The sequence below is a fragment of the Chiloscyllium plagiosum genome, chromosome 32, assembly GCF_004010195.1.
Source record: "Chiloscyllium plagiosum isolate BGI_BamShark_2017 chromosome 32, ASM401019v2, whole genome shotgun sequence".
Taxonomy (NCBI): domain Eukaryota; kingdom Metazoa; phylum Chordata; class Chondrichthyes; order Orectolobiformes; family Hemiscylliidae; genus Chiloscyllium; species Chiloscyllium plagiosum.
This window is the reverse complement of record NC_057741.1, coordinates 27,385,249-27,397,856: the sequence shown is the minus strand read 5'-3', so window position 1 is coordinate 27,397,856 and position 12,608 is coordinate 27,385,249. Positions and strand designations below refer to the sequence as shown.

General features: G+C 43.2%; 1 protein-coding gene across 4 annotated transcripts in view; it reads right to left on the bottom strand.

Annotated features, from left to right (window-relative positions):
- Positions 1 to 728: 728 nt before the first annotated feature.
- LOC122539454 (chondroitin sulfate N-acetylgalactosaminyltransferase 1-like) overlaps positions 729 to 12,608 on the bottom strand; it is a 192,387-nt gene continuing 180,507 nt past the window's right edge. For all 4 annotated transcript variants that reach the window (XM_043674305.1, XM_043674306.1, XM_043674308.1 and 1 more), the window contains 3 exons: positions 9,194 to 9,288; positions 7,508 to 7,589; positions 729 to 2,291 (listed from right to left, as the gene is read on the bottom strand). In XM_043674305.1, coding sequence (XP_043530240.1) covers positions 2,002 to 2,291; positions 7,508 to 7,589; positions 9,194 to 9,288 — 467 coding nt within the window. In that variant the 3' untranslated portion in view covers positions 729 to 2,001. The remainder of the gene's footprint in view (positions 2,292 to 7,507; positions 7,590 to 9,193; positions 9,289 to 12,608) is intronic.

Here is a 12,608-nt window from a genome sequence, read left to right as displayed (position 1 = left end):
GACAGTTACTTCAGAGATCAGAAATAACTGAGGCCAGTCCTCTTGCCTCTGAACCCACAACTGAGTTGAAGTAAATGATGACTGCAATGCAATGGTTCAACTCTAAAATGAATTTTATAATTCCAGTAGAATTGAAGCAATGGATACAGTACATTCCATGGGGTTTTCCCAATCTATTTCCTGCTCTACCTGATTTTAGAAGAATGAAAGGTGCTTGTGAAATGTAATTTGTGATAGAACCTGTTAGTCCAACTACTGTTAAAACAAAGTTTGTGAGAAAATGCTGTCATATCAAATGAGAAAGAACTTTAAGGCAGGAATGTCCACGGTTCATTACCATTATTGTTCATACGTGACCTCACTACACTGTACAATGTTTGTTTATTTTAAGTAAGGTTTCCACTTTCTCGAGAGCAAGCTGCCAGAAGTTAAATTTAGTAAACGAAAGTGCAATTGCAACAGCATGAGTCCTTAATTCATGTGGAATATTTGAACTATAATATCCCCTCTGCGTCCTGTATTAGTGAGAGTAGGTTTACAGCTTAGCTTCTGTCAGCCACCTCTTTGGGATCAGAGTATGATCACCTGCAATCTGTTGGCCATCTGATGATTCTTTTGCTTTTGGTCAACACTTGGATATGTTGCTGCTGAGTTTGCCAGGAAGCAGTTCAAAACAGCCCTCCTGCTTTTATCTGAGGAGATGAAGACCTACCAAATAGGCTAGATAAAATATCCAGCTTGCAGCAACTGAACCTTCGTATGGAATGTTGTACATGGGAGTGAAGAAGATGCAATACAAATACTTCATTAGCGGTGCATCAAAATAGACACACCAAGTCATGAGGAATCTTCATGAACATTTAAAGGGAGCAATCCACTGTATAGCCGCAAACAACTCTGCTAACAAAGCATGTGTCAGAGCAAGTCCTTCAATAAATCTTCGAAGGAAGGAATAAAGATATCGTCCAGTGCCTAAACCAAAATTCCGCCTTTTGAAAAGACATTATTTCTTCTTTTGTCCCATCACTGGCTGTAAAGGTTTGTACGTCAGAAAAATAGCTGTCGTGTTTCCTCCTTAACAAGTTAGTTCACAGTAAATTGTCATCCATTTTAAAAAAAACTTTGGGCCGTTCAGAGATATGATAAGGTGCTTTATAACAGTAAGCTGTTTGACAGTGCACTGGTCAGACTGCACCTTGACTATTCTGTCTGGTTCAGTTTTGCGGAGTCAATGGGAGACATGCACTTGCTGGAGGCAATGCAGACCACGGCCTTGAGGTTGATTTCCCCATTGTCAGAGGACAGAGTTTGAAAGCAATCTTTCCAATACTTGTACTCTTCAGCCTTGAACGGAGCTCACTGCAGGCAATCTTAGAGTTACAAAAAAGCAAACCGAATAGAAAATGGTACATTAGATTATGAAATGGCCATGGGATTGCAGGTAAAAAAAGGTCAATTTAAGAATGATCAACTGATGGAGTGAATAGAGTAGGGTGGTTGGAGGTTAATAATTAGGACAGTGTTGGAAGAATATACTAGAACAGGCCAAATAGGCTTCTTTGTCCATATTTACCATAAGATTTATGACTAGCCTAAGTGACCGCTTCCAGCCATGAACTATTGATCATTTCTTCAGAGCAATCTTTGACAAAAAGATGCCACCCTTTTAATGAGAATATTTAAATACTATACACATGTGCACACTGCAGTGTCAGTGACCCAAGGGGCCAGCATTCAATTTCATCTCTCTCACTGAGCAATGGAATTTATCTTAATTAACCTCTGACTGATTCTGATGCTATGGACGTTCCAAACTATAAATCTAACTGGTGGCATGTGCTTGACTTTCACTTGGGTCGAAGGAGAACAACATTAACTGTAATGTAGCAGAGGCATTTCACATTGTAGGACACAACTTGAAAACAATTTGTTTCCGTAACAGGCCGCCAGGCCATCAGTGTCAGGTCCCTGGTGATCAAGGAAATGCAGCCTGGCCTGCTCTTATGTCTTCTTCACACTGGTCTTGTGTCGCTGTTTACGGAGATGAGCTTCGATCTCGTGCCTGAAGACCAGCATTCCCAGCTGGGCATGGGAGGCCTCATTCATGGCTTTAGACTGCATGCACATGCGGTACTGCTCAGGGGTCAGCTCATCCACACACCGCTTCTCGTGCCAAAGGTGGAAGAGTCCGCGGACCGGTGTTCGAATCACTACCAGGTCGCTGTGCAGATATTTGCGGTAGAGGTGAACATCCTCACCACCCCAACCTTTTATGTCCAAGTCAAAACCACCTGGAAGAACAGATGTTCAGACATTTCACAACCAAACTGAAACAAAGGTTTGCAACATTCCCCACTCCAATGACAAGTGAGGTGTGCCCTGGACTAAGGTTAATCAAACTACTAAAATATCAAGGACAGAGATATGTAAATATTAATAAAAACTCCCTCATAGAACATTACACTTAATATGTCACAAAAATACATGACCCACTCTCACTAGTATCGTCACATATGGATAAGGAAGGACACCACTTTGACTGGGACAACACATCCATCCTAGGACAGGCTAAACAGAGACAAGCACGAGAATTCCTAGAAGCATGGCATTCCAACCAGAACTCAAATTGAGAAACACATTGAACCTGTACAAGAAGGACGGATTGCACCTAAATTGGAAGGGGACTAATATACTGGCAAGGAGATTTGCTACAGCTGCTCGGGAGGATTTAAACTAGTAAGGTGGGGGTGGGCGGGGGTTGGGACCCAGGGAGATAGTGAGGAAAGAGATCAATCTGAGACTGGTACAGTTGAGAACAGAAGCGAGTCAAACAGTCAGGGCAGGCAGGGACAAGGTAGGACTAATAAATTAAACTGCATTTATTTCAATGCAAGGGGCCTAACAGGGAAGGTAGATGAACTCAGGGCATGGTTAGGAACATGGGACTGGGATATCATAGCAATTACAGAAACATGGATCAGGGATGGGCAGGACTGGCAGCTTAATGTTCCAGGATACAAATGCTGCAGGAAGGATAGAAAGGGAGGCAAGAGAGGAGGAGGAGTGGCGTTTTTGATCAGGGATAGCATTACAACTGTACTGAGGGAGGATATTCCTGGAAATACATCCAGGGAAGTTATTTGGGTGGAACTGAGAAATAAGAAAGGGATGATCACCTTATTGGGATTGTATTATACACCCCCTAATAGTCAGAGGGAAATTGAGAAACAAACTTGTAAGGAGATGTCAGCTATCTGTAAGAATAATAGGGTGATTATGGTAGGGGATTTTAACTTTCCAAACATAGACTGGGACTGCCATTGTGTTAAAAGTTTAGATGGAGATGAATTTCTTAAGTGTGTACAAGAAAATTTTCTGATTCAGTATGTGGATGTACCGACTAGAGAAGGTGCAAAACTTTACCCATTGTTGGGAAATAAGACAGGGCAGGTGACTGAGGTATCAGTGGGGGAGCACTTTGGGATCAGCGACCATAATTCTATTCGTTTTAAAATAGTAATGGAAAAGGATAGACCAGACCTAAAAGTTGAAGTTCTAAATTGGAAAAAAGCCAATTTTGACGGTATGAGGCAAGAACTTTCAAAAGCTGATTGGTAGCAGAGGTTCACAGTAAAGGGATGGCTGGAAAATGGGAAGCCTTCAGAAATGAGATAAAGAGCATCCAGAGAAAGTATATTCCTGTTAGGGTGAAAGGGAAGGCTGGTAGGTATCGGGAATGCTGGATGACTAAAGAAATTCAGGGTTTGGTTAAGAAAAAAAAGGAAGCATATGTAAGGTATAGACAGATAGATCGAGTGAATCCTTGGAAGAGTATAAAAGCAGTAGCAGTATACTTAAGAGGGAAATCAGGAGTGCAAAAAGGGGACATGAGATAGCTTTGACAAATAGAATTAAGGAAAGTCCAAAGGGTTTCTACAAATACATTAAGGACAAAAGGGTAACTGGGGAGAGAATAGGGGCCCTCAAAGATCAACAAGGTGGCTTTGTGTGGAGCTGCAGAAAATGGGAGAGATTCTAAACAAGTATTTTGCATCAGTATTTACTGTGGAAAAGGACATGGAAGATATTGACTGTAGGGAAACAGCTTGCAAAATGTCCAGATTGCAGAGGAGGAAGTGCTGGATGTGATCTATATGGACTTCAGTAAGGCATTCGACAAAGTTCCCCATAGGAGACTGGTGAGCAAGGTTAGATCTCACGGAATACAGAGAGAACTAGCCATTTGGATACAGAACTGGCTCAAAGGTAGAAGGCAGAGGGTGGTGGTGAAGGTTGTTTTTCATACTGGAGGCATGTGACCAATGGAGTGCCACAAGGATCGGTGCTGGGTCCTCTACTTTTTGTCATTTACATAAATGATTTGGATGTGAGCATAAGAGGTACAGTTAGTAATTTTGCAGACGACCCCAAAATTGGAGGTGTAGTGGACAGCGAAGAGGGTTACCTCAGATTACAACAAGATCTTGACCAGATGGGCCAATGGGCTGAGAAGTGGTAGATGGAGTTTAATTTAGTTAAATGTGAGGTGCTGCATTTTGGGAAAGCAAATCTTAGCAGGACTTATACACTTAATGGTAAGGTCCTAGGGAGTGTTGCTGAACAAAGAGACCTTGGAGTGCAGGTTCATAGCTCCTTGAAAGTGGAGTTGCAGGTAGATAGGATAGTGAAGAAGGCATTTGGTACGCTTTCTTTATTGGTCAAAGTATTGAGTACTGGAGTTGGGACGCCATGTTGCAGCTGTATAGAAACATTGGTTAGGCCACTGTTGGAATATTGCATGCAATTCTGGTCTCCTACCTATCGGAAAGATGTTGTGAAACTTGAAAGGATTCAGAAAAGATTTACAAGGATGTTGCCAGGGTTGGAGGATTTGAGCTATAGGGAGAGGCTGAACAGGCTGGGGCTGTTTTCCCTGGAGCATCGGAGGCTGAGGGGTGACCTTATAGAGGTTTATAAAATTATGAGGAGCATGGATAGAATAAATAGACAAAGTCTTTTCCCCCAGAGTTGGGGAGTCCAGAACTAGAGGGCATAGGTTTAGGGTGAGAGGGGAAAGATAAAAAAGAAACCTAAGGGGCAACTTGTTCACACAGAGGGTGATATGTGTATGGAATGTGCTGCCAGAGGATGTGGTGGAGGCTGGTACAATTGCAACATTTGGATGGGTATATGAATAGGAAGGGTTTGGAGGGATATGGGCCGGATGCTGGCAGTTGGGACTCGATTGGTTGGGATATCTGGTCGGCATGGATGGGTTGGACCGAAGGGTCTGTTTCCATGCTGTACATCTCTAAGACTATTTGGTCCCCAACTACCATCCTCTGAGAAAAAGGACTGAAAATGATATCACCCACCCAAGGAAACCTAAACACATAAATAGAAAGTGGGACATACTACCAGCACTTCACCAAAGGCTCACTGATGATGTTACCATGGTGAGGAAACGTCTGAAAACAAACCTTCCAGCTCAGCGAGCAAACTTACACCCAGAACATTACATTTTTGCCCATTTAGTCCTTTGAGCCAGTTTCAACATGCATCAATGTAACTCCTATCCCTCGGCAATGTTGCCTAACAAAAATCCATTAAATCCTGAACATTTCATGTGACCTATGTTTTTGAGGACAGAGATTTTCAGACCTCCAGTGACCGGCAGGGGAAAGATATTCCCAGCTTTCAGTCAAAAATGACGTAGCTCTCCTCCTGAGTTTGTACACCCTTGAGCTAGATACCCCGATGAGAAGGCATAGTTTATTTGTAATTTGCATGAGTTCGGGTAGGCTACACTTGGAGTATTGTGTTCAATTCTGGTCGCCACATTACAGGAAGGATGTGGAGGCTTTGAAGGGGGTGCAGAAAAGGTTTATCAGGCTGCTACCTGGACTAGAGCGTAGAAGGAGAGGCTGGATTTGGTTGTTTTCTATGGAGCAGTGGAGACTTGATAGAAATCTATAAAATGAGATGCCTTGATAGGATTGATAGTCAGAATTTTTTTTCAGAGTTGAAATGTCTAAAACTAGAGGGCATGCATTTAAGGTGTGAGGGGAAAGTGTAAAGGAGATATGAAGGGCAAGATTTTTTTACACAGAGAGTGGTAGGAGTCTGGAACGCGCTGCCAGAGGTGGTGGCGGAGGTAAGTACGATAGAGGCATTTAAGAGACTTTTAGATAAGCACATGAATATGTACAGAATCGAGGGATATGGACCAGGGGCAGGCAGAAAGGACTAGTTTAATTTGGCGTCATGTTCAGCACAATGTCATGGTGCAAAGGGCCCGTTCCTGTGCGATATTGTTCTATGTTCTATTACCCAATCTAATACTTAGACTATTTTAAATGCCATCTCCCATTATATTACATTACATACACAAAGAGCTCAAAGAAATTTACAACCTGTTAGTGCAGGCTCTCTCTCTCTCTCTCCAGTTAATGCTTTAACACCTTGGCATCTATCTAGTGAGAGTGGATTATAACTCCTCCAGATTCAATACAGCTTCCCTGAGCTTTGGTACCTCCAACTCAACATGGTGAGAGAGGCTGGGGGGATAAGAGATAGACAGTCTTTTGCCCCAATCCTGGGAACAGGCAAGGTAGACATATAATCCGATAGCATGGGCACTGCAGTTCAGTGTAATATTGAGGGAGTACCTCACTGTTTTCTTTGATTGAGATGTTAAACTGAGACCACATCTTCCCTGGTAGTGAATGTAAACAGACTTGGGACACTGTTCTGAAGAGGAGCAGGAGAGCTCTCTGAGATGTCCTGACCAATAATTGGTCACATTGTGCCTGTGGGATCTTGCAGTGTAAATGTGGACTGCCACATTACGGGAATTATGATCGTTTGGAAGTATGTCACTGGCTGTAAATATGCTATATAAATGTCAGGTTTTGTTTGAGTGGACAATATAAATGAAGAGAACACTTACTTAGAGTATCGAGCTTGGTAGGGTGGGTGGGAGGAGATAATGTATTGCAGAGAGAGAGGGGGGGGAAGGCAGAGGTAGATGAAAATGGATCAGAGACACACAAATACATTTCCCCTGTTTGTTGGCTCTATAGGTATCTATGGACAAAATGTAGCAGCAGATCAAAGGTGTAGGGCTTAAAAGCAAATGCCATTAATATTTTTTTAAATCCCAATTTCAAATATATTCCTCTTTCTTCAATCTTCAGAAATCAAGGTCCCAGACTTGGTAAGGATGCAGACTTGTGTGATCTGTTCCTGTGACTGTGTGATGACAGCACAAGCCAGTCCACATTACATCCTTCAATAATGGCAACAATGCAGTAGGTGGCAGTCTTGCTGTTGATTGAATAAGAAAACACATCCTTCGTCACTTTAGTTAAAAATCACACAACACCAATTTATATAGTCCAACAGCTTTATTTGGAAGCACTAGCTTTCGAAGCGTTGCTTCTTAATGACTACCCCAGTCCAACACCATCATCTTCAAATCATTTGTCACTTTAGTTTATACACCTACCTATATTGATGAAGTCTGATCTATATTGACAAGTCATTCCGAAACCAAAGTCCCTCCAGAAGCCTGAATCTTTCTTGATCACCTTTAACAAAACAAAGAGTCCAAGTTAATGGTTACTTCAGATTTTGCGCTGTCTTCTCCCTGTTTTCCCTTTTATTTCTACTTCCAAAATGATTGCAGCTATAATCAGAGAATGATCAGCACAGTCAAATGGCCGATTCTACTCAATGCCTGAGCACTCCACTAGATGACATGAACACACAGCCGAAAGCCCTGTCTCCCTTAATGACTCAACCTAGTTCTGTAATAGGATGACAACACCAGGAAGGAGGAAACCTCAGTGTCTACTGAGGCACTTGATCCCAGCTGAGGATGAAGTAGGGACTGCTACACCTGCCCTCAGATTCTATCAGCAAGAGGAGGAAACCAGGATTTGTTGCTCCTTATCACTGATCTACTGACCCCTGCTAGAGAGGACATGTGGGAACTTCAAAAGGATATAGGATCAGTTCTGCTGCCATCCTGCCCTGTGGTCACATTGCCTAGGTTCTCGCACAGCAGTAAGGACGTGGGAGCCGTACTCTAGAAAAGGGAAGAGAACGTGTGAATGTTCATTTTTGGTGGTGATACAGCAGGCTCACCACATGATGGCAGCACTTCGTGACTACTGACTGTGAATTGAGTTGAGGTGAGAAATGAAGAACCCATACATTCCCATACAGCAGTCCGGGCGACACTTTAATAACTTACTTCCTAATGTGTACAACAGGCCTTATGTGACCAGTGCAAGGATCCGTTGCCTAGGTTTCGTTCGCCAGATGTGTGACAGTCATATCCCCAAAAGACATGTTCCATGGTGACCTTGCTGTTGGCACGAGGCCGACAGATCACTCATCTCAGAGATACAGTGACATCTACAGGCAAGACCTCACATTGACCAGGATTGGTGCTGATGTGTGGAGAGACTTTGCTGTTGGCAGAGTGCTTGGGAGATGAGCAGTGAGGAAGGGCAAAGGGCAAAAGAAACAACCAAACGGTAGGAAAGTAAGCCCTCTGAAAGTGAAATACAATTGGTAGACCTTAGGCCATTGATGTTTATCTAGGTCAGCTGCAGAATAGACTGCCCCTTAGAGAGCAGCCTCTACAAGCGCATCTGACAGAATTCAATTCAGTGCGGCATGGTGGCTCAGTGGTCAGCAATGCCACCTCATAGAACCAGGGACCTGGGTTCAATTCCACCCTTGGGCAACTGCACATGTGGAGTTTGCATGTTCTCCCTGTGCCTGCGTGGGTTTCCTCCAGGTACTTTGGTTTCTTCCCATAGTGCAAAGAGGGGCGGGGCAGGGTAGGTGGATTGGGTAGGTTGTGCTAAGTTGTCCATAGTGTCCAGGGTTGTGCAGACAAGATAGATCAGCTGTGGGAAATGCAGCATTACAGATGGTTGGATGACTCAACCAGCCAAGTGGTGTACTTTGACATTGTCGGGATTCTATTTTAAGTGACAAATGCCCTGGGTGCATTCATCATCTTTGAAGACAGATGGAGCAGTCAATCTAATTAGCAGCCCGGGAAGTTGAGTATATATTTGAAAAGCTGGCACATTATAACTTCTTAGGTTGTCCATAAAGACTAATTGTCCTATATCATTCCACAGCCATGTACTGTACACTGAAACACCACACTTACCAGTTGTTGTTCAATGGGTGGAATGGAGTCATGATGACCATAAATAATGGTAGGGTTATACTGGCTGAAGAGGACTGGGTAAAAAACCTTCTTTCCTGCAAGACAGAAGGAAAATGTTCAACTCCTAACAAATGTTCAACAGGATGTTAAAAGTATGCTACAGTTTCCTTGATTGACAGAGGTTCAGTTTGTTTCACTCTCAAATGAAATGGTACCTTCCAGGAATCAAACTGTAGGGTTTAACAGCGAGGGGCAAAAGGAGTTGGGAAAGAGAACAGACTGGCAGAGATGGAGAGCAAGTATGTTGCTGGAAGGCTACAGTTTCCTGGGACATTTGGAGGATTCCTGCCACCAGAATGTTTCATATGGCTTCAGCTGACCAAAGCTAGGAACAACAGGTAATGATTCCCATGGTGGAGGGCGTAAGCTAATATGGGAGGGTAAGGGGACAAAAGGTGCAGACAGAAGAGCAAAGTAGGTAAGGGATGTAAGAAACAGAGAAGGCAGACCCTTTGACATTGTACTTGGCAAGAAGGTACATTAATTCTTGGACTCACTGAGATGGTCTCAAACTTACATTTGGCTGCTAAGATTTTCATGTTCATTGAATCCCTACAGTGTAGAAAAAGGCCGTTTGGCCCATTGAGTCTACACAAACCATCCGAAGAGCATCCCAGCCAGACCCATCCTGTGTGGGGTTTATTTTACCATGGCCAATCCATCTATATTTTACCAGGGCCAATCCATCTAAACTGCACATCTTTAGACTGTGGGAGGAAACCAGAGCACCCAGAGGCAATCCACGCAGACAATCATCCAAGGCTGGAATTGAACCTGGGTCCCTGGTGCAGTGAGGCTGTAGTACTAACCACGGAGCCACCATGCTACTCTAAATGTTCAATTCATCCAGCTCCCTGCCAATTGGAAGAGGATGATGAGTGTCACCATGCCAATATGGAGAGAGTACTTTGTATTATGTTCATCTAATTTAAGGTGTGTCGGCAGTTGTATCTTATCAGATTTATCCTTAGATAAATTGCCAATTAACCCACTATATAATGAAGTGGACAAAAATGGAAATTGTTATATAAACTCAGCAGGTCTGGCAGTATCTGTGGGAAGAAATCAGAGTTAACATTTCGAGTCTGGTGACTCTTCATCAGAACTGTTTACGATGAGGAAAAATTGGTATTTATGTTGAAGGCAACAGTGGGGAAGTTAGTCTACTGTATTCACTGTTTACAATGTGGTCTCCTCTACACTGGGGAGATGAAATGCTGACTGGGTGACCGGTCCACAGAATATCTACATTCTGTTCACAAAAATGGCCCTGAACTTCCAGTTTCCTGCCACTTGAACACATGACCATATTCCCACTCTAGCATTTCTGTCTCAGGCCTCCAGCACAAGCTCAAAGAACAACATCTCAATTTCCACTCGGGGACCCTGCATTTTCTAGGAGTCAACATTGAGTTCAATAACTTTAGAGCCTGATTCTATCCTTCCGTGTTTTTTACCTGGTCCTGTTATGACACTGGTTGCTTTTAGCACAGTCATCTGTTCTCATGTACTCCTAGTCCCAAAATCACATTATAGGGGTTGCTTTCAGTACAGCCACCCATTCTCTCTTGCTGTTAGCTCTTATTATCACTTATTCAGCTTTTCTGTTCTGGCCTGCTATCATAATCTCCTTGTTTACGTACTCCTTTCATATCACTATCTCTAGGCTCCTTCGCCACCTATCCTCTCATGTCTCCCCTTCCCTCCTCTTCCCCTGCTACAACTCAGCATCAAAAACACATTTTCTTGACTTCTGATGAAGAGTCACTGGACATGAAACACTAATGCTGCTTTCTCTCTACAGATGCTGCCAGACCTGCTGGGTTTCTCCAGCAATTTCTGTTTTTGTTTCAGATCTCCAGTGTCTGCCGTTCTCTGTTCTTTATTTTGTATAGTGAAGTGGATATTGCTTTATATGCTTACTTTGTATTAGTCAGCTGCCAAACACCTCATACATCTGGGAATATGTCAACAGAAGATAGTGGTTTTCAAGGCTTACTACATCAAGAGTCCCTGCAAACTTTGACCGCCTCAGCAGGATTCTGAGGCAGCAATCAAGGGCAACCTTCTGATAGCCAAAACAATTGTATGACAGGGAAACAGTTATCTGATCGGGAATTTGTGAAAAGTTCTTTACAGCTGGGACCTGTCCCTGATAAAATCTTGATGGAAGAGAAAACATTTCTTTCACATCAAACTTTAGTAAGAAGAGTAGATGATGTAGCATCTGACATTCGATGTTCTTTGAAAGAAAAGGCTCAACATTTGTCGGTTTCACTCTCAATCTCAGTGAATGAATAAGGTGAGAGGGAGACAGCTCAAACTCATGACCTTTGTATGAGGAGTCCCCAAAACTTTCAATAGAACATAGAATATTACAGCGCAGTACAGGTCCTTCAGCCCTCAATGTTACACTGACCTGTGAAACCAATCTGAAGCCTATCTATCCTACACCATTCCATTATCATCCATATGTTTATCCAATGACGATTTAAATGCCCTTAAGGTTGGTGAGTTCAACTGTTGCAGGCAGGACATTCCACACCCTTACTACTCATTGAGTAAAGAACCTACTGCTGACAACTGTCCTATATCTATCACCCCTCAATTGAAAGCTATGTCCCTTCGTGCTAGCCATCACCGTCTGAGGAAAAAGGCTCTGACTGTCCACCCTATCTAACCCTCTGATTATCTTGTATGTCTCTATTAAGTCACCTCTCAACCTTCTTCTAATTAAAACAGCTTCAAGTCCCTCAGCCTTTCCTCATAAGACCTTCTCTCCATACCAGGCAACATCCTGGGGTAAATCTTCTCTGCACCCTTTCCAATGCTTCTACATCCTTCCTATAATGCAGTGACCAGAACTGTACACAATACTCCCCAGTGCAACCGCACTGGAGTTTTGTACAGCTGCAACATGATCTCATGGTGCTGAAACTCAATCCCTCTACCAATTAAAGCTAACACATCATACACCTTCTTAAAAACCCTATCAACCTAGATGGCAACTTTCAGGGATCTATGTACATGGACACCGAGATCTCTCTGCTGATCCACACTACCAAGAATCTTACCATTCGTCCAGTACTCTGTATTCCTGTTACTCCTTCCAAAGTGAATCATCTCACACTTTTCCACATTAAAACTCCATTTGCCACCTCTCAGCCCAGCTCTGCAGCTTATCTATGTCCCTCTGTACCTGCTACCTAGACTACACCTCCTCCCACCCTGCCCCCTGTAAAAACGCCATCCCATATTCCCAATGCCTTCGTCTCCGCCGCATCTGCTCCCAGGAGGACCAGTTCCAATACCATACAACCCAGATGGCCTCCTTCTTCAAGGACCGCAATTTCCC